Source organism: Saimiri boliviensis, chromosome 9 (genome assembly GCF_048565385.1).
Source record: "Saimiri boliviensis isolate mSaiBol1 chromosome 9, mSaiBol1.pri, whole genome shotgun sequence".
Taxonomy (NCBI): domain Eukaryota; kingdom Metazoa; phylum Chordata; class Mammalia; order Primates; family Cebidae; genus Saimiri; species Saimiri boliviensis.
Window position 1 is genome coordinate 108,426,853 of NC_133457.1, and position 24,207 is coordinate 108,451,059.

General features: G+C 44.8%; 1 protein-coding gene across 5 annotated transcripts in view; it reads right to left on the bottom strand.

Moving 5' to 3' along the window:
* Positions 1-9,633: 9,633 nt before the first annotated feature.
* Positions 9,634-24,207, bottom strand: part of ADA (adenosine deaminase) — a 138,881-nt gene continuing 124,307 nt past the window's right edge. For 2 of the 5 annotated variants that reach the window (XR_012519362.1, XR_012519359.1), the window contains 2 exons: positions 13,458-13,613; positions 9,643-10,028 (listed from right to left, as the gene is read on the bottom strand). Coding sequence is in view for 1 of the 5 variants with exons in the window: in XM_039479279.2 (XP_039335213.1) it covers positions 13,534-13,613 (80 nt within the window). In the remaining 4 variants the exon portion in view is untranslated. Of the gene's footprint in view, positions 10,029-13,284; positions 13,614-24,207 lie in introns of those variants that run through there. The other 3 variants (XR_012519360.1, XR_012519361.1, XM_039479279.2) reach the window with 3 other exon arrangements.

Sequence of the window (24,207 nt, forward strand, 5' to 3'; positions counted from 1 at the left end):
TATACAGGCCTCTTTAAAAGTTTTCAATCAAAACAAATAGATAATGTACAAAGTGAAAGTCTTTCATTTTTTTTCCCCACAATTTCTCAAAAGAAAATTTTTTTCAAAAGAGAAATTTCCAGCGGGAAACGATTGCTTGTAGTTTCTTTTCTTTGTATACTGAAAATTATTTAAGTGTAAACTATATACTATAAAATGTGCATGTACACAAATGCTGTACTTTTTTCTTTTTTCTAAGCATAAATAAGCATGTTCATATTTGAGTTGGACACAGTAGCTTACACCTGTCATCCCAAGCTACACAGGAGGCTGACTGGGGATGATTGCTTGAGGCCAGGAGTTTGAGGCTACAGTGAGCTATGATAGCACCAGCACACTCCAGCCTAGGGACAGAGTGAGACTTTGTCTCTTAAAATAAAAAGAATTTTTTAAGTTCTTTTTTTTTAATTACAAAAGGATAATATAAGAATTTTACAAAATACTTTTTAACATGCTTGTACATTTTTCCATATCAGTTCAATGAAATCTCCTTCATTCTTTGAAATAGCTGTATAGTTTCTCATGGTATTGATACACCATAATTTGACTCTTTTTCTATTAATAGACATTTAAGTTGTTTTCCCCCTTGGTTTTGCTACTGTACAATGTTTCACTGAGTATCTTTTTATTAGATAAATATATCTGTAGTATAAATTCCTGGACATATCAGGAATGGGATGTGTCCAGGAATTTGACCCCAAAGGATATGTATGCACATTTAATGTGTTAATAGGTATTGTCAACTTGTCTTTTCAAAAGATTCAGTTTATAATCCCAGAGTATATCTGGCTCTAATTTTTGTTTTTCTTCTGGTTCCTTAGAATTCCCATACTGATTAGTCAACGGTAGAAAATTTGAAGAGATGCAAGCAGGAAAAAGAAATTAAACCAGGTGGGTAGTGACGCTGTTGATGCTACACTGCCAGAGCAGCACACATTTCTGCCTGAATACTTTTATTTCTGATTGAAGGAAGAAGATACGTAAGTTCCAAATGAAGTTAGAGGGACATTTGACCCTATGAAGAAAAGGCAGGAGGGCTCTTTTCAGAAGTTATATACATAACATCACGCTGCAAATTCACAAGATTCCGTTTTCAGGCTCTTTTTTAAAATATGTATGGCATCAGAAAGACTGTTTACCTCCAGTGGCTTAAGAGAGAATGGGTTTCCTGGCCATGAGCAGGAATCATACACAGGAGTTTCTACCAACTTTGGGCCTGGTGCCAGCTTTCCTCTCCACCAGGTGTTTGCTGTAAAGCGGTTTTCACAAAGACCAGGGCACATGATGGGAATTTTCATTTTAATGCTGTAAAAGAGGAGCAAAAGCAAGCAAAACTCAACCCAAAGAAATGGGTTCGGCCCAGTAGTCCGGTGAGGAGGGATGAAGATGCAGTCCCTCCCACTGAGAACAAGTTGCCGTTCATAGCGCATGAGTGGCCTGCCTGGCAGTATCACCACCTTGGGTCAGTGTTCATAGTTTATGATATCTAAATGTTTCTAGAATAAGTTAATATTTTTAAACTCAGCGTAACATAATAGTCAACTTTTTACCTAAAGCAGCAGTATTTATCAACAAATCTGGTGCATTTCTTTGAATCATTGAGTTGGAAGTACCAGGTCCACAGACATCTTCTCACCCACTAGGCATCCATCGGCATCCATGGATGTAATTGTTAAGGTGTCAGAATTGAAGGGTATTCTAGATTGGCCTATACCCACGTGGACCTTCTCCATAGCTGGAATTTTCACGAGGAGGCTAGAGAGCCTTGGTATGAGCTCTTCGCTCTGAAGAGCTTGCTGAATCCACTGTGCATCTGTCGATAAACTAAGGATGGTGTGGGGACTGAAAGCTGCATGGGAGAGAGGAGGTCTTATTATTTTCTCTCCAGCACCGCAGGGGGCGCAGTGCAGCTGTGTCTGCTGCAGCTCACTTTAGGCTCCTGCCTCAGCCAGGAAAAGCTTTTCTCATTTTGACATTTATTTAGCAGATATTTATGGAGCAACTTCTATAAATTGGACACTAGATAACAAAGCACAAGTGGCACAGTCCTTGCCCTCAGGAAGCTTATGGGTCTGGCTGACAGTAGACTTGTAGCAGTAGTCTGCGGTAGGTCCAGAGGGCTAGTGGGCAGAGGGTGCTGAGGCTTGAAAGGTGTGCAGGAGATGACTTGGAGCAGGCACAGGGAGAGGCTGTGGGCTTGCGGAGCAGCATGGCGAAGGCCTGGGGGCTCATGGAATTCCGTGGGCTGCGCGCAGTGCAGACGGGATGCCCTGGCTGGAGTTGAGTCTGGAACTGGCCATCAACGAATCTGAACTTTATCCTGATGGTTCTGAATGGAAAGTCACTGGAGGCTTTTAAGCAGGAGAGAGGTGTGAGTCAGGCTTAGCTCCAATTTGAGTAAAGGACTGAGGGATTTCCGTACTCTGCCTGGCGCAGTCTCATCACCTCTCTTAGCGCCTGTGTTCCTCGTTCCCTTGGACCTTCAAGAAGGCAGGGACAGAGCCCCAAGTCTAAGATAAGATAGTTCCTTGGAGAGAAAAGAGGAAGTGGTGGTGGGTAGGTGGGTGGGTCAGGGCACTCAGTGTAAAGCAGAGCGTACAGGTGGCCTTGGACAAGTCACTTCACACCTGTGAGCTTCAGCTTCTTTATCTATTAAATGAAGATAGTGAGTATTACTCTTCTTTTCTCTCATCTCAATTGAGTATTTTACATGCCCAGCTAGGGCTTCCAGAGAAATCTCTCTGATGTGCTTGTTAGGTAAGGATTTGTTGAAATCCTCAAGAGCATATTAAGTGCGTCCTGTTGCTGCAGCTTATCTCCTGGGATAAGAGCCGTGAAGACACCTTAGGCTTGGGATCAGTCTCACAGCTCTCTTTCCCTGTGGCACATAAAGATCAGTCTACAGAGGAGAGGGAGCAAACACTGTGTGAAGGCCAGGTATGTTCTTGGCCACACCCACAGACAAAAAAGTGGTTGGGCAAAGCTTCTAGAACTATTACTTAAGCCATGTGCCAGACATGATAAGCCCTTACATGCTTCTTAGTCTCATTTAGCTTGAAGAAGGAAAAGAGCTGGAGTCTAGAGGCCATGCTCTCTGACTTCTGTGCACAGCACTTGACATTCCACTGGTGCTCTTTCAGACCTTTCAGACAATGCAAAGGTCACAGAGGAATCAAGGGATTCTCTTACAAACCTTGAAAATCCTATACAGAGCCCTCAGACAGACAAAACATGGTCTGAATCCTGGGGTCAGCGTGCCCACTTAGCACTTCCCCTCAATCAGTCCTTTTCCCCAAGTGCATTAAACAGGGCTGCTGCCTTCCCACCATATGGGCAAACTGCTTGGCAGCAAGGAATGTGCCTGCTTATCTCCCAGGCTACTCTCCTTTGCACTTCAGCAAGGAAGGCAGGCCATGCATCCCGGGAAGCATAGTTACTCCTCCTACAGAAGGCCACCCCCTCATCTGGTTTGCCATGGACACTGAAGTCACTCCCTATCTCCCGGCCATGAGGAAAACTCCTTTAGAGGAGCCAGTGAAGCCAGGGGAGAGAGTAAAAGTGAGAATCCTGCCTGGCTGAGCAAGATCTCTAATGCCCAGTTTTGGAAAGAATTGAGGCTGTCTGTGTCCACACCAAACCATTTAGAGAATCTGCCCAGTAGAATCAATATTGTCAAAATGTCCATACTACCCAAAGCGATCTACAGGATTAATTCCATTCCTATCAAAATTCCAATGGCATTGCTTACAGAAGTAGAACAAATAATCTTAAAATGGAACCACGAAAGACTTCAAATAACTAAGGCAGTCTTGAGCAAGAAAAACTAAGTTGGAGGCATCACACAACCTGATTTCAAATAATATTGTAGGCTGGATGTGGTGGCTCACACCTGTAATCCCAGCTCTTTGGAAGGCTGAGGCAGGAGGATTGCTTAAGCTCAGGAGTTTGAGACCAACCTGGGCAACATGGTGAAACCCTGTTTCTATTTAAAAAAAAAAATCCAAAAATTAGCTGGGCATGGTGGTGTGCACCTGTAGTCCCAGCTACTCAGGAGGCCAAGGTGGGAGGATCACTTGAGCCCAAGCATCTCATCAAGCCTGCAGTGAACCATGATCATGCCACTGTACTCCAGCATGGCTGACAGATCATGTCTCAAAAAAAAAAATTATAATGCTATAGTAATCAACACACACAACGCGCGTGCGTGTGCATGCGTGCACACACACACACACACACACACACACACACACACACACAGGGGGAGAGAGAGAGAGAGGGCGGAGGTGGGGAGAGGGAGGAATATTATTCAGCCTTAAAAAAAAATCCTGACATTTGCAAGAACATGGTGGAACCTGTAGGACATTATGCTAAGTTAAATAAGGCAGACACAGAAGGACAAATACCACTACAGGATCTCAGTTATATGTGGAATCTAAAAGAGTTGAACTCAGAGAGAGTAGAAGGGTTGTTGGGGAAATGGAGGGTACAAACTTGCAGTTCTAAGATGAATACATTTTGGAGACCTAAGGTACAGCATGGTGATGATAGGTAACAATATGGTATTGTATACTCAAAATTTGCTAAGAGAGTAGGTCTTAAGTATTCTCACTACAAAAAGTAACTGTATGAGGTGGTGGATATGTTAATTAGCTGGATTGTGGTAGTCATGTCACAGTGTGAATATATAAAATTTTAATTTGTCATTTATAACTTAATAAAACTGAAAAAAAAATTAAAGAATCTGCCTGGGTCACAGGAAGCCATCAGTCATACCCTAAGCTGTGTGTAAGCCCAAAGAATATGGTTTATAGCATATGGATGAGTGCTCTTGTGCCAATGCTGGGTTAAACCTTTACATCCAGTGTCTAATTAGGTAGCTTCTGTTATTATCCATGTTTTACCAAGGAGGAAACTGAGGCTTTTTGAGACTAGATTACGTCATTTGGCCAATGTACCAGAGCTAGAAAGTTGCATAACCAAGATTTCACTTGAGCTTTTTTTAGCTCCACATCTTCTATTTTTCAGCTACACCAAAACGACTTCTTGAATTTAGCTTTGCTTTTCTGATAATAGTAACCACCACCTTTTATTGAGAATCTCGTCATGTGAGCCAGTCATTATACTTCCATCCCTTCTAATCCCAGTAGAACCTTGCAAGGAAAGTATCATTGTCCCTGTTTCACATATGAAGCATCTGAGGTTCAGAGAGGTCAGGAATTTTGCCTAACAAGTTTCTTCTGAGACTAGAGTGAGCTCTCAACTATCATCCTGTAATTCCTTCATTCCTTGCTTTTTCAAGTTCTTAGGAAGAAAGGACTCAAAAAAAATTACACATGAATTTTCTTTAATTTCACAACAACCTTAAGGGTTGGGGGGTTGGTATCTCTGTTTTACAAAAGAAGAAACTGAGGCTCAGAGATGTTAAGTGATTTGTTCAGCATTACACAGCTAGCAATTGGTGGAGCCCCGATCCATACAGGCTTTGATCCATAGCTCACTTGCCTCCCTCAGATTCGTACAGGCTCTGATCCATAGCTTACTTGCCTCCCCCATTCCCACCCCTATCACCACCTTTCAGCTCTGTCTCCTTGCAATTGGAGCAGAAAAGCCAGCCTTTATTTCTCCAGGTCCTAGTAGTTTTGGGAGTCTGGGGGATTTCCGGCTCCTTTGAATTCCTTCTTTTGGCCTACTCTGCTTCCAGCACCTCTCCTAAGAGTCCATTTCACGTTGTCAGAGCAAGGGTCTCATCCGGAGGAAAGCTACCTTGAGGTTGGAACTGTTCGGCTGCTTATCAGCAAGGCTTCAGGGCCTTGCCATAGCAACTTTCCAAGCCAGCCATCTCGTGACCTGTTCTGACTCAGGGCCCCTGGGAATCCCCTGGTTGCAGATGTTTGCAGTGACTAGGATGCTGCATTCAGCTCCCAGGACTAGTTTTCTGGCCAAGGCCATTTTAGGAAGGCTTCTGTTCCAGCTGTGCTTGGAGAGTCGAGGTCCAGCGCCTCCGAACCTTAAGAATGCAGGGTCATGTGAAGTCTAGAGCTGGGGTTTTTAACCAGGGGCTTATGGGTAGGTGTTAGGGATTTAAGAGCCCCCTGTAATCATAGGTATGGTTACACACACACACACAGAGTATATACTTTTCTGGGCAGAGTATCCGTAGCTTCCCTCAAACTCTCAAATGTGTCTGTGATTAAAGTTGAAGAGCACTGATCTAAAGAAAACTCAGAGTGTTGTGGGCCAGTGTGCTCCCTTGGGCACCAGCCTCTCAGATGCCAGAATCGTGGGAGACCACACCACGCCTCTGTTGTTCTGCTTAGGTGTGAACTGCGATACAGTACCAAATATTGCTGAAGTTCACAATTATAACTATAAATGTACAGCTGTCCTTTGGGATGCCCCAAGTACTTTTTATGCCATAAAAGTACAACTGTCCTGTGTGGTGCCCCCAGTGCAATCACGAAAATGCACGCCCAGCACCCCAAACATGTCAACATGTTTGAACATAGTATATTCACCCTGCAAGTGGTAGCCATTTTTTAATTTTATTAAATTTTAAATAAATTAATTTTAAATACATTTTTGTTTTGTTTTACTGTTATCATTGTTATTATTTATTTGGTCAGAAGCCAGGACTCAGATGGTTATTTAGTCACTGAGTGATTAAAACCTATGTGTCAGGAGCTGTGCTATATTTAGAAGATACGGTGACAAACAAGAAAGGCAGGGTACCTGCCCTCTTGGAATCAGTTGGAATGGCAGATCATGGACCATTATCTGCCATTTCAACTGATTCATCAACTGATGCTGAATCATATCAGCATCGTGCCTGGCTCACAGGACATTTCTATATGTATTTGTTGAATGACTGTGGAATGAATTTTGAGTGCAGTCATTATTAGAAAGAAGTCAAGGTGCTGCAGGTAGCAGACAAGGAAACTTCATCTCTTCTGGTGGGTCAGGGAAGGGGAAGAGGCGCTCAGGCTAAGGGGTCTGTGCCCCAGGCCACTAGGAGTTCCACAGGACTGTTCACCAGGGGCTGGCATTCCCATGAAGACCCAGTATCTGGAGGTGGGGGTGGAGGGCTGGAATACTGAAAACCAAGGGTTTAGGAACCTTGTGTAAATGTTCATGTGGTTCAAAGGTACGATGACACTTACACTCTGCTCAAGTGGTGATGGGCCCTGGCTTGCACACATGTTGCTCTTCCAGGTTCCAAGGGAGGTTGTTGTTCAACCAGTATTTACCTGGGTGGCATGTTCTGGGTTCTGAACCCTACTTCTGTCAGGAGGCAGGAAGGATGGGAGGACATCCCTCCTGAAGCTGGAGATAGCAGGGCTCCAGCCATCACTGGCAGTGGCTGTGGACACACAGTGCAGTGTCTGAGCAGTGAGTGAAAGGACTCCCTCACTGCCTGAGGGCTTCACTCACTTACACTAGCGAGAAGCCTCCGAATATTGGCATGGAAGGAAAGCATTAACATATTAAGGGTAAAATCAAAGTCAGAGCAAAATTCAAAGTCTACTCTTGCCCCTGAAGACCCTGAAAGGCCCCAGTGACTGTCAGCACACTCACCTCCTCTCCCCCTCACTGCTCCCCTGCCCCACAGCCTCTTATTGGTCTTTCTGGGCACCAGGCTCCCCTTGCCTCTTGGCATGCTGTGCCCTCTGCCTGGCATATTTAGATGTATGTACAGAAGTGGTTTCTAACCTCCTCTCTCTCATCATGTGTTGTGGGCTAGTAACAGCAGCTGATGAGGACAGTGAACATTAGCTAGAGAGCACACGCCTGGTCCCCCCACCAGGCATTCTTAGAATAATAATAATCCCCCACCTGGTCCCCCTACCTGGCATTATTAGAATAATAATAATCTTCCACCAGGTCCCCCCTCCCAGCATTATTAGAATAATATTAATAATAATCCCCCACCCGGTTGGTCATACCCAGCCTTACTAGAATAATAATTCCCTACCAGATTCCCACACCCGGCATTATTAGAAGAATAATAACCCCCCACCAGATCCCCCTACCTGGCCTTATTAGAATAATAATAATTCCCTACCATACCAGTTCCCCCCACCTGGCATTATTAGAAGAAGAATAAGCCCCCACCAGATCCCTACTACCTGGCCTTAATAGCATTACTATTAGAAACTGGCCTCTAGTGATTCTGGTAATTGTGATATGTGCCCTTCTACTACCACTGGTTAAGAATTAGGGGTTTACGAATTGAGCTCCCTAACAAGACCATGGACTTCCCTTGGGGGCACATGCTCTCTTACTGTTTTTGTATCTGTGGCATCTAGTCCCAAACCTGGTATACACTGAGGGATCAAATTTTTCTGAGGGAATGAATGAATATTGTAGAGATAATATCTTCTTTTCATTTTCCACAGTGTATTTTGAGAATGCATTTTATAGAATTCTAGAGGAACTAGATTGACACAAACTCCCTTCAACCCATGAAAGTCTGTGCTTCCGCAGTGGTCTCTGGAAAGCAGCGGAACAGTTCAGCTGGATCACTGCTTGGTGCCGGGCATGCTGGGTCCTCCCTGGGCCTCCCGCTGTGGATGTATGCTCCAAACTTGGCGAGGCTCAGCTACACAGCAGGCTCCCAGAGAGTGGCAGTCTCCATCCTACCGTGAAGGGGGGCGGCAGTTTTCTAGGGACCTCCTTGCTTTCCTGCCCTTCCTTCAGTGCTAGAAAGCTCTTACTTCCCTTACCCCAGAGCTAGAAGTAACATTAGAGATTGTTTTGTTATCCACTCCTGCGTAATCCATCACCCCTGTTACTCAGTGGTTTAAAACAACAGCAGTAGTTTATTATATCTCGTGGTTTCTGTGGGTCAGGAATTGGGAATAGCCTGGCTTGGCAGTTCTGGCTTGGATCTTTTATGCAGTTGCAGTTAGACAGTGGCTGGAACTGGAGTCGTTTGGGGCCAGCACCACTGGAGGCTGGCAGGCTGCTGCTCTTTCCTGGCCATCTCAGGACTGTCCCCTGTGGTCACTTCATAGGGCCTGTTTGGGCTTCCTCATGGCATGGTCACCTCAGAGTTCCCATATGCAGCTCAAAGCTCTAGAGGCAGGTGTCCCCAGAGAGAGCCAGGTGAAAGTTGTATGACCCTTTATAGCCTCATCGTGGAGGTCACACAACATCATTTCTGTTACACCCTATTTGTTAGAGGTCATTTGGGGAAATTGAAATTAAACTCCACTTCCTGAGAGGAGGAATGTCAGGTAATTTGCAGACATGTTTCAGAACCACCAGAGATACCCAGTTTACCCCTTCATTCCACACTTGAGACTCCTGAGGTTTGAGGGAGAAGAGCCTTGTCCAGAGGCACCCAGCCTGGCATGGGCAGACCTGGAGTGTGGCCCAGCTCCTGGGCATTTGGCAGGCCTGCTAGGAAGTGATCTCACTTTCCCTTCCTGCCCCTCCCCTCACAGTACGATGGAGACTGCCAATCTCTGGGAACCTTGCTGTGTAACTAGGCCTCAGCAAGGTTGATAATACAGACACAGCAGGAGGCCCGGGGAGGACCCAGCATGCCCGGCACCAAGCAGTGATACAGCTGGACTGTTCTGCTCCTTTCCAAAGACCTCCATGGAAGCACAGACTTTCATGGGTTAAAGATAGTTGGTGTCACAGTTCCAGCCCCTAGCCCTGGCCCTATGTGAAGCAGTAACACCGCCCTGCCAGTAGGATATAACTGCTGAGGAGGTAAAAGTTTAAAACATTCATACCCCAAAATAATTATTTTTACTATTGCTATGAAGTTTAGATACCAAAGAGTAGAATGTGGTGGTAGAATTAAGAGAATCAGCCCAACATCACTGAAAAGATTTTGAAGGTTTATATTTCCAGCTGAATATTCATAACAGAAGTTTACGTAAGCATGGGTGAAATGCATCTGGGTGTATGTTGTAGACAGCCTTGCAGAATGTTTTCCAGGGACTGACTTGCTTTCTTGTCCTTCCTTCAGAAATGCCTTGCTATGAAGCGGGGGGCAAGGGAAAAAGGTGGTCAGAAAAGGGAATGGGTACTTTTCAGTAAACCCATCCTACATGCCAGGCATGATACTAATTCATTCCCCTGCTTTATAACCCGGTGGCACAGGCTCCATCCTGTTCCACATACCTTGAGTATATGGTCTCAGGCAAGCCCCTTAACCTCTCTGACTTTCAGCTGCCTCTTTTGTGCTATGGGGTAATTATACTTTCTGTGTCATAGAGTTACTATAAAATTAAATGAGATAATGCCTGTAAGATGCTTAGCACAGTCTAGCATGCAGTAAGAAAGAACTGTTGGCTCCAGTTAATCCCCACAGCCACCTTTTTAGACAGGTATGAGCCCTCCCATTTATAGAAGGGGCACCTGCAGTCAGGTGAGGTGCCCAGCACCATGTGCCGCTGAAGGGACAGCAGCTGAGACTCTGAAGTTCTTGTGGGATCCACCCCATCACGTTAGCCTCCAGCCAGCTCTGCCAGGACTTTCCTGACACACAGTAGTTGGGAGCAGAGGAACTCAGGAGGTTGTGTGCCCTACAGGAGTCCCATGTCAGGTCCTAGAGCAGGAATGTTTGAAAAACCAAGGCCAGGAATCCACGTATCCACTTCAGAGGCTCTATAGAGAGCAGGTGACAGAGAATGTTGTACACAGAGGAAATAGTCTAGTAAAGGCTTTGAGGTCAGGAATTAAATGAGGTTTGAGGATTTAAAGAGAGGCCCAGTGTGACCAGAGCAAAGTGGACCAAGAAGAGAGCAGAAATGAGACAAAGGCCCATTTGCAGAGGCAGGCAGAGCTAGATCCATGCAGGACTTCAGGGCCTGGCATCAGGAATGTGGACTTCACTAGATGTGAAACAGAAAAGCATCAAAGGTTGAACCAAGCAGGGAAATTCCAATGACCCAATTTCCATTTTGAGAACATTACCCTGGCTGCCATATAGAAAACAGACCTTGGGCTAGGGGTGAGAGGGACATAGGACTCTGGTCGGGGGTTCTGCTGAGGGTCCCAGGGAGACATCCTGGACCCTGAGTGGTACAGGTGGAGGAGAGAGGTCAGCAGAGTCAAGCTCTGTTTTGCAGGTAGAAACAAAAGGACCAGGCTGGGCACTGTTGCTCATGCCTATAATCTCAGCTCTTTGGGAGGCCACGGTGGGAGGATTGCTAAAGGCCAGGAATTTAAGACTAGCCTGGGCAGCATAGTGAGACCCTATCTCTTAAAAAAAAATTTTTTTTTTAAAGAAAAAATAAATGACAGGACTTGGTGAAAAATAGTCCATGGGTGGTGAAGGAGAAAGGAGGTCAAGGATAGAACCAGGTTTCCAGCTGGGCAGATGGCAGTGCCCTTGCTGGGCTGGGAAGGCCAAGGCAAGCAGGCTGGTGGCTTGACCTCTGAAGCTTGCAGTGCTGGTGGGATAGCCAAATGACATGCTCAATAGGCCAAGTCACAAATCTAGAGCTCTTAAGAAGAGGGTTGGGGCTCTTTGGGGGTCACCAGCATAGATTATTTCAGGGAACAGATAAGAGCCCTTAGGAAACAAGCAGAAGAGACTAGCATCCTAAGATAAAAGTCCCAGCAGGAGGGGGTGGCTGTGCAGAGTGGTTGGAGAAAGGCCCAGAGGGTGTGGTGTCTGGAAGTCCCATGAGGGGAGTGGTCCTAGAAGAAATGAGTTGGAAGAGGAGGACAGAAAGATGTCCCTGGGGAAAGGCAGCGTGGAAGTCGCTCAGGACCTTGTCTGACTCCAGCACCCTGCCCTTCCCTCCCTACCACTGCATCCAGGCCTGCGTGGGTCTAGGCCTTGCAGGTGCAGAGGCCAGGGCCTTGCCTCTCTGTCTCCAAACAAAGCCTCACCCAGGGCCACTCTTTGAATGGCAGCGGGCATTTGCCCAGGCAGGCAACAGGTTCCTCTCTGGTGACCCTGTACTGGTTATGCCCCTGAGGCACTGGGTAGGGCTTTACAGCCAGCCTCGTGCAGGTGACACATGGCTAGAACCAGCAGCCCGTCCTTTCCCAGGTTCTTGGAATGATCTCAATTTGGGGCCCTGAGTTTTCTGTTGGCCTCAGTGCCTCTCTTTTCCGGCTTTCCATCACAAAGAGAAGCCGCTACCCTTGGAATTTGATGAATGCCAGTTCAGTAGGCCCTGACATTTCTGTTTCCATGGCCCTTTCTTCCCTCAGAGAAGCCTTAGGGAGTATTTTGCACACCCCTGATAAAACTTCTCCTATGAGACCAAGTCCCACTTCTATGCTTCGTGTTTTCTGCAAAATCTGTTTGCTTTTTGTATGGTCTCTGCAAATACTGAATTTTTTAAAAAGAAAAAAAAAAAAACAGGAAATGACCTTTCTAGTATATTTGGAAAACAATTTGGAGCTTGTAATGGAATCTGCCTGAGCAATGAGGACTAATAGCTGCAGACTTGGAACAGACCATGTAGCTTTTGGCAGAGTCTGGGGCCTCCTCAATTTACAAAGCTGGGGGGAGTGTTAAAAACCCAGGGGAGAAGTGGCTTCCTGTGGGGAAATGCCCTGAGCAAGCACCTGCAGGCACCATAATCTCTGACCCCAGGGCCCCGAAAGGTCTGGGGACAGAGTATAAGGCTTCACCCTTTGTCCTGGGCATTCAAGGTCAATCAGATGTCTGGCAGTCATTCAGATCCCACAAGACACCAAAACCTCCTGAGGATGAGGAAAAGAAAGAGCTTCGTTCTTTAGCACCCCATAGGGCTCAGGCCGAGCTAGGAGATTCTAGATTGTTTTTAGACTCAGATTGCCTGTTGGCTCTCTGGGTCACTCTCTATCCAACTTTTCTGTAGATTTCAGCAAAAACCACCTCCTCAAAGAGGCCATTCCTGATCATATAGCCATTAACTGAATGATTCACATGCAGATAACCTTCTCCTCTTCTCCCATAGCACATATCATAATCTGTGATGATAGATTCATTTACTTGTTCAGTGCCTTTTTCTTTTTACACATTGTAACTATCTTTTTTAGTTTCCAGTGTATAACCTGTGCCTGGCACAGTGCCTGGCATATAGAATGTGCTCAGTACATTGAATGAACAAATGAAATATCAAGACTGGAAGACTTGGAGGCTGGATGGTTTATAGGCATAAGCGGTGGTTTATGCCCATAATCCCAACACTTCGGGAGGCAGAGGCAGGTAGATCACTTGAAGTCAGGAGTTCAAGATTAGCCTTGGCCAACATGGTGAAACCCATCTGTATTAAAACTACAAAAAAAAAAAAAAAAAAAAAAAGACTGGAAGACTTGGAGATGATATTTCAAACTTCATTATTCAGATGGTGGGAAAGGAAGCTGAGAGAGAAAAGGGGACTCATGAGGGGTCACCTTGCTGCCTGGGTGTTGAACCAGATCTTCAGCCACTGTTATGATGCAGGGCCACACATTCTTACCTCTTTTTTCCCTGTAATCGAGAACATCTTCTATTATTCACTCATTCATCAACTATTCATTGAGCTTCAAGTATGTTCAGGGCCTTCTGAACGTAACAGTAAACACACCAGCCAGGGACACCACTTCTGCGGAATTTATATTCTTACCACTCAACACTGTAAAGCACCAAAGAAGGAAGTTTTAATCTTCGGTAGCACCATTAAACAGAGTAAAAACAAAGGAGCTGAATGAAATGTCCAAAGGCAGGTTTTACTAACTCAGCCCACAAATGAACCATACGAATAATTTATTAATTGCATGCTGTTTATATTCCATGTCACTCAATATACTTTCTGCATCGTCATCATATTGAATCTTCACAGCAGCCTCCTGAGTTGCAGGGTGACTGTTAGCCCTGCTTTGCTGAGGTGAGGGGAGTTGTGCGTGGCCTCACAGCTGGTAAACAGCACAGCTGGGCTGGACGAGCACCCTAGATGCCTTCTACCCTGCCACCCATTCCCCTCAGAGATTTGTAATGTCATCAGGGACTCCCAAGGGGGCAGTGTGATGTGGTCAAGAGAGCTCTGGACCAGGAGTTAGGACCGCTAGATCAAGAACCCTGGACAAGACCCTTTCCCTTTCTGAGCCTCAGTTTCTGCAGCTGTGGATGAGAGGCTTGTCTAGATGAGCTCTGTGATATCTTCCAGTTAGAGTCTACAACTTTTCATTAATTGAACAGCTGTTCGCCCTGTGACAGTCTTGAATGAATCAAAGCTGTCTCCCTGCTGGAGATAGGTCATGAGCTATTGAAAGTAAAGACTCAGAACTCAAGAGAGAAAAGATTGTAGACCCATATGTTAGGGCATATTAGTAATCATTTATTGAGAACATCCTTCCATGTCAGTATAAATAAATGGATCTGCCTGATTTTTTTTTTTTTTTAATCGTTGAAGGTTTCTGAGCTGGGTGTGAGGATGAGCCAACTGATGTTTGGGAATGTCCCCTTTGAAGTAAAGGACGGAGAGCTAGAGGATGAATTGGAGGTGGGGGGGCGAGGCGAGGAATAAGTGAGAAGACTGGAGGCAGAAAAACCAATTGGGGAAGGTTGGAATAGACTGAATAGAGATGATGAAGCCTAACCGAGGCCATGATTATTGCATGGAGAAAATGGGAGGATGGACCTGAAGTACTGAAGAGAGAACATAAATGAGCCTGGGTAATTGAGCTTTAAGGTGCAGGATGCCTTTTAAAGAGGAAGAAATCAGGCATGTGTTAAGGGTAATAGGCTTTTGACTTGCATAATTGATTATGGAGGTGGCTGTTGACTAAGAGAATGAATGAGAGAGAGTCCTGGAGGAGGGAGAGCATAATTCTGTTCATATCCTCCGGGTGGGTTCAGCCAGATGTCTGCAGCTCCGCAGTGAGAGCATCGACATTGAAATGAATGGAAGATGATGTCATGAGAGAGGATGAGACGTGTAGAATAATTAGAGGTAACAGTAGAAGAGAGTAAAGGATGGAATGAAGGGGGTATACAAGTAGTCAAGGTGTTGTACTAGGAGAATGTAAAAGAGCATTCTAAGAAGTTGAAGACAGTTGCTTTATTGCCTAAGCCTCAGTTTCCTCATTTCTAAAATGAGGATTAGAATAGTGCCTGTTCATCGTGTTTAGGGTTACGTGAGAGAATACATGGAAGACACTTAACTTTGCACATCAGAAGTAGAACTCATGCAGTAATTCATCATTCATTCTGTAGTAAGAGTCAAGCACCAGCACATGCCAGGCATTGGGTTAGCCCTTTGGAGTACATGGAGGAGCAAAAGGGAAGTCTGAGTGCCTGACCTCATAGGAGAGGAATTGTGAAAGAAAAAAGACTCACTATCATAAAAATGTGATTTCCGTCTATATTCAGGTACCAGATATTACTGTATACATTTAGTGCAGTCCTGATAAATACAAGAGAATTTGGGGGACAAGTTAAATGACTTTTTTTTTTCTTTTAACCCAAAAGTTCTTCTAGAGACAAATGACTATTAAACTCATAAGAAAACAGACTAGCAAAAACAGCCAGAAAAAAAAATCTAAAGTCAAAAAAGATTTGAGCCATGAGAAGGAAACCTACGGTAATTTTTTTTAATTTAAAGCTAAAATAATAGAAAACATGTTACTAGTACATGAGTAGATGGATCAGTTGAAGAGATTCAAAGATTCAGAAATAGACTCTCATGTATGTAACAATGATAGCTTTTCAAATCAGTGAGGAAATGATGGATTACTCCACAAATGATTTGAGATAGGTAGAAAAAATGAAGGTGGCTCTGTAACTCATAGCTTATTACAAATAAATTCTAGATCAATCAAAGATTTAAATAAGAAAAGTGAAGCCATAAAAGTACTAGAGGCCAGGCATGGTGGCTTACACCTGTAATCCCAGCATTTTGGGAGGCTCAGGCAGGAGTTTCACTTGAGCCTAGGAGATGAAGACCAGCCTGGGCAACATAGTGAGACCCCATCTCTTAAAAAAATTATCTGGGCATGTTGGCATGCACCCGTAGTCCCAGCTAATCAGGAAGCTAAGGTAGGAGGATCCCTTGAACCCAGGAGTTCAAGGTTGCAGTGAGCTAAGCTGACACCACTGCACTCCAGCCTGGGTGACAGAATGAGACTGTCTCAAAAAACCAAGTACCAGAAATAAACAAGGGGGTTTCTTTACTAATCTTAGAGTGGGGAAGACATTTCTAATTATATTCCAAAACCCAGAAACCATAAAATAAAACATAGATTCATTTTACTAATGAATATAAAAAATGTGTGTGGGGAGAAGTGTTAAAGTACAAATGACAAGTAAAAAATACTAGTAACTACTAACTAGACGAAAGGCTAATTGCCTTAATATATTAAGAGCTCCTACAAATCAATAAGAAAAAGACCTAAAATCCATTAGAGATGGGCAAAGGGATTTGAAGAAACAATAAGCAGAAAAAGAGATGCATGTGGGAAGAGGCTCAGGTTTACTCCTAGGAGCAGTAGGAACTAAAACAATCAGGCACTATTTTTAAAATCACCTTTTAGATTAGGAACAAAACAGCATCAAGATGACTCTGGTGAAACAAAGTACTCATCTCATAAACCTACTGGGAATTGCTATAGTTTGAATGTGTTCCCTCCCAAATGCCAATGTGATAATGTAAAAAGGTAGGGTGTTTAAGAGGTGATTTGATCATCAGGGCGCCTTCCTTGTGAATGGGATTAGGTGCCTTTATAAAAGAGCTGGAGGCCAGGCACCGTGGCTCATGCCTGTAATCCCAGCACTTTTGGAAGGCTGAGGCAGCTGGATCACCTGAGATCAGAAGTTTAAGACCAGCCTGTCCAACATCGTGAAACCTCGTCTCTCCTAAAAATACAAACATTAGCGAGCCTGTGATTCCAGCTACTTAGGAGGCTGAGGCAGGAGAATTGCTTGAAGTCGGGAGGAGGAGGTTGCAGTGAGCCGAGGCCGTGCCCACTGCATTCCAGCACGGGCGACAGAGTGAGACTCCATCTCAAAAATAAATAAATAAAAGGGCTTGAGAGAGTGAGTTTGACCCTTTTTGCCTTTCTGCCATTTGCCCTATGAGGACACAGTGTTCAAGGGGCTGCCTTGGAAGGAGAGAGCAGGCCTCACCACAGGCTGGCACCTTGATCTTGGACTTTGCAGCCTTCAGAACTGTGTGAAATAAATTTCTGTTCTTTAGAAATTACTCAGATTCATTTTGTGGTAGCAGCACAAAACGGACTGAGAGACAGGAACTAACTTCTGTGGGAAGAATTTTGCAATACCTATTATAATAAAGTCCTTTGAGGTGGCGATTACACATTTATGGAAACAATCCTCAGGCTCATCAATAGGGAAGTAATTAAATCAATCTACAATGGTGAGACAACGGAATATCGTGTGGACAATAAAAGGAACAATTTAGTTATTACTTTGGGTTTGTTTTCAGTGTCTTGATGTAATCAGTGCTGTAGTAGCTTCAGAGTGATCTACAGTTGTTTCCAAGGCATATGTACATATATATATATTTTTAAAATAGAGTCTCACTTTGTCACCCAGGCTGGAGTGCAGTGGTGTAATCTCAGCTCACTGCAGCCTCTGCCTCCCAAGTTCAAGCGATTCTGCCTCAGCCTCCTGAATGGCTGGGACTACAGGCGTGCACTACACCCAGGTAATTTTTATATTTTTAGTAGAGATGGGGTTTCACCATGTTGGCCAGGCTGGTCTCAACTCCTGACCTCAAGCAATCTACCTGCCTTGCCTCCCAAAGCCAAGACATATTTTTAAATTTAAAAAAAAGGCAAGATGGAAAACAAAATTTTATTTCAAATAAAGGAAAAAGGAAGGGAAGGAGAAAAAGAGGGAATGTGTATATTGTATAGATTTTGTCTGGAAGGACACCAGAATATGCTTGCCTTGGGGAGGGTGTCTGGATAGGATGGGAAGGAGACTACGCTCTTATCTCTGTCCTTTGGTACCTTTTGAATTTTAGACCACACACAACACATAATCTAATTTTAAGACAAAGTGAATGTGTTCACTATAAAAAAGAAAATATAACCGATTAAAAAATCTTATAAAAATATTAATGTAGGTAATTATATCAGATTCTTTTTCATTTAACTATATGTGAACATTTTCTCATGTCTTTTAAAAATGTTCACAAATGTAATTTTAATGCCTGAATGGTATTTCATTTAGATATAAATCAGTTAAATATGTATATAGTAATAAGTCTCCATTGTCCGTTTAGGACATTTGACATGTCCATTTAGGAACTCATTTTGGTGTCTTTAGTTTCCTGCTATTATAAGTAATACTGTGGGCCGGGTGCAGTGACTCCAGGCTGTAATCCCAAAACTGTGGAAGTCCAAGTCAGGAGGATCACTTGGTTAACATAATGAGATTCCCATCTCTTAAAAAAAAAAAAAATTAGGCATGGTTTAGTCCCAGCTACCCAGGAGGCTAAGGCAACAGGATGGCTTGAGCCCAGGAGGTTGAGGCTGCAGTGAGCCATGATTGCAGTACTACACTCCAGCCTGGGTGACAGCGAGACCATCTCAAAAAAAAAGATAATACTGCGATGAACGTCTTTGTACACTGTATCTTCATGGACATCTTGGATTATTTTCTTAGAATAGATTATTGTAAACTGATTTAGTAGCTCAAAGGTATGAAAAAAGTTGAGGTTTCTGGATACACACTGTCAAGTCACTGCCTGAGGAGGTCCTGGCGGTTTACACATGAGAATGACCATTTTCTGACATGCTTGCCAACTCTCAGGATTCTTTATTTCCCCATTTACTGTTGACTTTTTTTTTTTTTTAATTTTTATTTCTTTGAGTCAGAGTTTTGCTCTTGTTGCCCAGGCTGGAGTGCAATGGCGCAATCTTGGCTCACCGCAACTTCTGCCTCCCAGGTTCAAGCAATTCTCCTGCCTCAGCCTCCCAAGTAGCTGGGACTACAGGCACACGCCATCACGCCCAGCTAATTTTTAAAATATTTTTAGTAGAGACGGGGTTTCACCATGTTGGCCAGGATGGTCTCAATCTTCTGACCTTGTGATCCGCCTGCCTTGGCCTCCTAAAGTGCTGAGATTATGGGCGTGAGCCACTGCGTCCAGCCTCCTGTTGACTTTAAAGATGAGAGGGTGAGTAACGAATACAAATGTGGGAGAAAAGTGAAATTATGTGTTTCTGCTTTGGATTGGAGAGCTCTCCAGACCCGTCTTCGGAATTGCTGTTCCCTGAGGGGATAGGGTAGCCGGAGGACGTTGGCCCAGTTGATGTTTTCTAGGATTGGGCTTTGAGTGTGGCACTTGCTGTCTCCGTGTCCTGAGGGCCATGTCCTGCACTGGGCAGCTTGTAACATCAGACGGCAAGCATGAGATCAAAGCCCCAGGAGACATTCCAGCTGGAAGCTGGCCTTTCAGATGGCGTCTGTAACTCCATCCCATGGTGTCAGTTTCTAGGACAAGAACACCTGCACAGCCCTCCACAGGGCATGGAGGCCTTTCTCACCACTCCCAAGAAGGAACTGCTTCTCCTCCCCACAGAGGGGGGTGGGCAGCGGGGGAGAAGATGGATAGACACAAACTCTGTTTCCTTCAGAGGCCTGAGAGTGAAATCCAGCGAGTGTGCATGGAGTGCCAGCTGTTCACCAGGTGTTGGGGGAGAATCAGGGAATGGCACAGCCGGAGCCTGTTGGCTCAGCTGCCAGGATTAGGTTTCAGCTGGACATGGGAGAAATCCATACAAAATTCCTGTTCCCGTGGAGCTGACATTCTAACTGAGGAAAAGAGCTGAGGACTTGGAGGCTCCAGGAGCCGGCGTGGCCTGCTCGGGGTTTGTCCCTCCCCAGAGCAGTGGGTTTCAGGTGGAACTGAGGCCCTTCTGAGCTGTGGCTCTAAACCAGCCTCACTCACCTCAGAGGACAGCTGTGGCTACTGAGTGCGAGATGTGTGTGAAAACACGAGCACCTGGTCCATGGTACCTTTCCTTATTGCAGGAATAATTTCGGCATCATTTTTATCCTGTTATTACTGTTATTATCATAAGCCATTTCTCTGTCCTGAATCACTGAGCAGTTTTTCCAGAGGGAGAGGACAGGAGTGAACCTCTGTGATCTGCAGAAGGAGCCACTTCTGGAACTTCTGAGAATTCTTTTAGTCAAGGAGGTGGAGCGTGACTAGGGCAGTGCTCAGGGCCGCTAGGAAGATAGGCAGGGCGCGCCATCTGCTGCAGCCGGGGGGAATTGCTGTGAACAGTGTCCTGGCCTCCTCTGTTTTACCCAGGGGAAACGAAGGCCCGAAGAAAGGCAGGGTCTTGCCCAGGGTTTGGTGGCAGAGCTTGGGTTTAAGGTCATGTGTCTCATTCTTTGCTCTTTCTACCATGGGACACCTCCCTGTCTCACGTATCTGATCTTTGAGTGCCCCCAATTCATTCTTTAGGTGTCTCTTCTGAGCTAGGCGTTGTGGGGGGATGTGGGCCCAGCCCTCCATCCTGATCCTCTTCTCCTCTCCTCTTCTCTCTCTCGATCTCTCTCTTGATCTCTCTCCCCCCTCTCTCTCTCACACACACCCTCCATACTGATCCTCCTCTCCTCTGTCTCTCTCTGTCTCTCTCTCTCTCTCTCTCTCTCACACACACACACACACACACACAAGGTGTTGTGGGGGGATATGGGCCCAACCCTCCATAATGATCTTCCTCTCCTCCCCCCACCACACACCCCTCTACAGCACTTACTGCCTCAGCCCCACCCTAGTTGCTTTCTGGGTACTTCCTGCCAATGTCAGCTACCTTATAAAAGCCTTGCATAATAATTTGCGTTTATAAAAACTTCAACCATTGAAAAAATATAGACTTAGAAAATGAAAGTTCCCCTTAATCACAAACAACCACAATTGACAAGGTTGATACTGTTTTTTTCAGATTTTTTTTGCCATATGTCTGTTGTCTTTCCCCACAGGAACTGAGTTTTATTTTGGGTGTTGTTTTGCAACCTCCATTTTTCAATTGCCAGTTTATCTCAGACATTGTCTTATGTCAGTACAGGTCCATCGGGCACATATCTTACTTTATTATTATTTTTTTACTGACATGTATGTCATTGTACGTATTTGTGGGGTACAACTTGATGTTTTGATACATATATGTTGTATAATAATCAAATCGGGGCAGTTAGCCTATCCATTATCCCAGGCATTTATAATTTCTTTGTGATGAGAATATTCAAAAGCCTCTCTAGTTATTTTGTACTATAGAATGCTTTATCTTGCCCAGGCTGCAGTGGCGCAATCTCAGCTCACTGCAAACTCTGCCTCCTGGGTTTGAGTGATTTTGTCTCAGCCTCTAGAGTAACTGGGATTACAGATGTGTGCCACCACACCTAATTTTATATTTTGAGTAGAAGCAGGGTTTCACCATGTTGGCCAGGCTGGTCTTGAACTCCTGGCCTCAGGTGATCCACCCACTTTGACCTCCCAAAGTGCTGGGATTATAGGTGTGAGCCACTTCACCTGGCCTAGAATACCTTATTGTTAACCATCACCATACTGTGCAGTAGAATAAGAACTTATTTCTCCTATCTAACTGTAACTTTGTACCTGTTGACCAACTTTCCATTCTTTTTTCTCCTCTTCCCTCCCTGTTCTCTGATAACCACTGTTCTCTGCTTCTATAATACAGACTTTTTTTTTAAGATTCCATGTATGAATAAAATCATGCATATTTGTCTTTTTGTGTCTGGCTTATTTCACTCAACATTATGTCTTCCAGGCTTATTCATGGTGTCCCAAATGACAATTTCATTCTTTTTTATGGCTAAATGATATTCCTTTGTGTATATATACATTTGCTGTATCCATTCAATCATGTTGGACATTTGGGTTGATTCCATGTCTTGGCTAGTATAAATAGTGCTCCAGTAAACGTAGGAAGGCAGATGTCTTCTTGACATACCAATGTCATTTCTTAGGATATATACCTAGTAGTGGGATTGGTGGATTATCTGGTAGTTCTGTTTTTAATTTTCTCTGAAACCCTCCATACTGTTTTCCATAGTGGCTGTATGGCACGTTTCTTTCTTTTTTTTTTTTTTTCTTTTGCGATGGAGTCTTGCTCTGTCGTCCAGGCTGGAGTGCAGTGGCGCCATCTCAGCTCACTGCAACCTCTGCCTCCCAGGTTCAGTTGATTCTCCTGCCTCAACCTCCCAAGTAGCTGGGATTACAGGCTCACACCACCATGCTGGGCTAATTTTTGTGTTTTTAGTAGAGACGGGGTTTTGCCATGTTGGCTAGGTTGGTCTCAAACTCCTGACCTCAGGTGGTCCACCTACCTCGGCTTCCCAAAGTGCTGGGATTACAGGCATGAGCTACCACACCCGGCCCGGCATGTTTCTTTTTTATGAATACTTCATAATTCACACAATGCCTAACCTCCTGATGGACATTTGGGTGGTTTCCTATAGGTTACTATTACTGACCATGTGCAAAAAACATCCTCACACTATAGAAAACACTGGGCATTTGCCTGAGTGGGTCTAGAACTAGAATTTGCTGGGCCCACCCCACCGGACTGTGAACTCCTCAAGTCAGGCCAGTGCTTAGACCACCCCTCCCACTTCCTAATTCAGGTCTGCCAGGTAGCCAGAGTTCATGCTATGACTGCTACTTAATTGCCTTCAGAAAACCATAGGCACTCAATGAGAGAGATACTAGAATCCCCTCAGTAAATTAACCTTTTATTAACATAGTAGTGGTACTTCTTGTTGCCAAGAGTACAGATAGACAACCTGTGTGCTACTGGTGGGGCTATAAATAAAAATAGTACTGACTTTATAAGTCTTTCTGCCAATTTTTTGTCATAAATACCACTGTGCCATTTGGGAAAGCAACTTGGAAATGTGTCAAAAGTCTAAAAATTCCTTCACCCTTCCCTTTAGCCCAGCAATTCTAGGAATATACTCTCAGGAAATAGTTAGGGATGGGCACAGAGACTTACATAAAGGCCCTGTGCTGTGTATGGCGGTAGAAAACTGGAAAGGATCTCCGTGTTCATTTCTGGAGGAACGATCCTAGAGTAAATCATGGCCCATCCAAGTGTGCTGGCACAAAACTCATGTGGAGGGAGCCTTAGCGACATGTTCTAAAGCATTGCAGAGAGTAGGCTATAAAACACAGCATAAAGTATGGCCCCAAATCATTTCTGAATGTATGTGGCCCTTCTTTATATATGTGGTGCTATTCTTTCTCTAGGCTGTGTTACCAACCACTAGGGCTGTTAACTGCCATCTCTGTAGCAAGAACTACGTACTAATTTCCTATCTTTCCTCCCACTCCACCTCTCTTCTGAGCTTCAGCCTCCTCATTCCATGTACCTAAGGCTCCACCTCTCCCCTTGGAGGGCTCATAGGCATATCAGCACTACCATGGCCAAATAGCACTTTATGCCCCCAAATATTCCTCCTCTGTTCTTATTCATGTCAGCAAACCACACATCTGTCCACCTTTATTCACATCAATTACCCATCATCCAACACTACATCTTGCTGGTTTGATTTCCAAGTTACATCTAGAATCCTCACCACCACCTTCCTCCACCCACCGTCTTGGCACCTGAACTTCTACAGGAGCCTCCTAACTTGCCCCTTCCCAGCACTGTTCTGCCTGAACGCTGGAGTCATCTTTGAAAATGCACAGCTGCTCCTTCATGACCTGGCCTAAAGCCCCTCAGGGACCAAGTTCCAGGTGTGGTCCGGCCCCTGCCTGCCTCAGCGGTGTCCTCGCTGTCATTGTCCCTCTTCCGCCATACTCCTGCCTGCTGGCTCTTCCTGTTTTTCCAAGCCCCCATGCCTGCCTTCCTCGGAACCTGCACACATGCTCTTCCCCTCTCTTTAATGCTCTTTCCCTCACTGTTCATCTACATGAAGCCTCGTCATCCTTGGTTCTCAAGTAAAATGTCACTTCGTGACCCTCAGCCTTGGCCAGGCCCTAGTGATCACTCCAGCAGCCTTCATTCTCCCTTGAAGCCCTGCACACCAAGGCCAGGACTTAGGTCTAAGGTGATTCTGTGCTGCCTGTGGTAGATGGTAAGCTCTGTGAGGTCAGGGACCGTGGCCAATTTGTTCATAGGGGCATCTGCAGTCTATGGCCAGTGCCTGGCATGTGGTATGGATGAATGTATATACATGTTTGTCAATAATTTTACTTAAAGTCCGAACCCATGTTCTTCAAA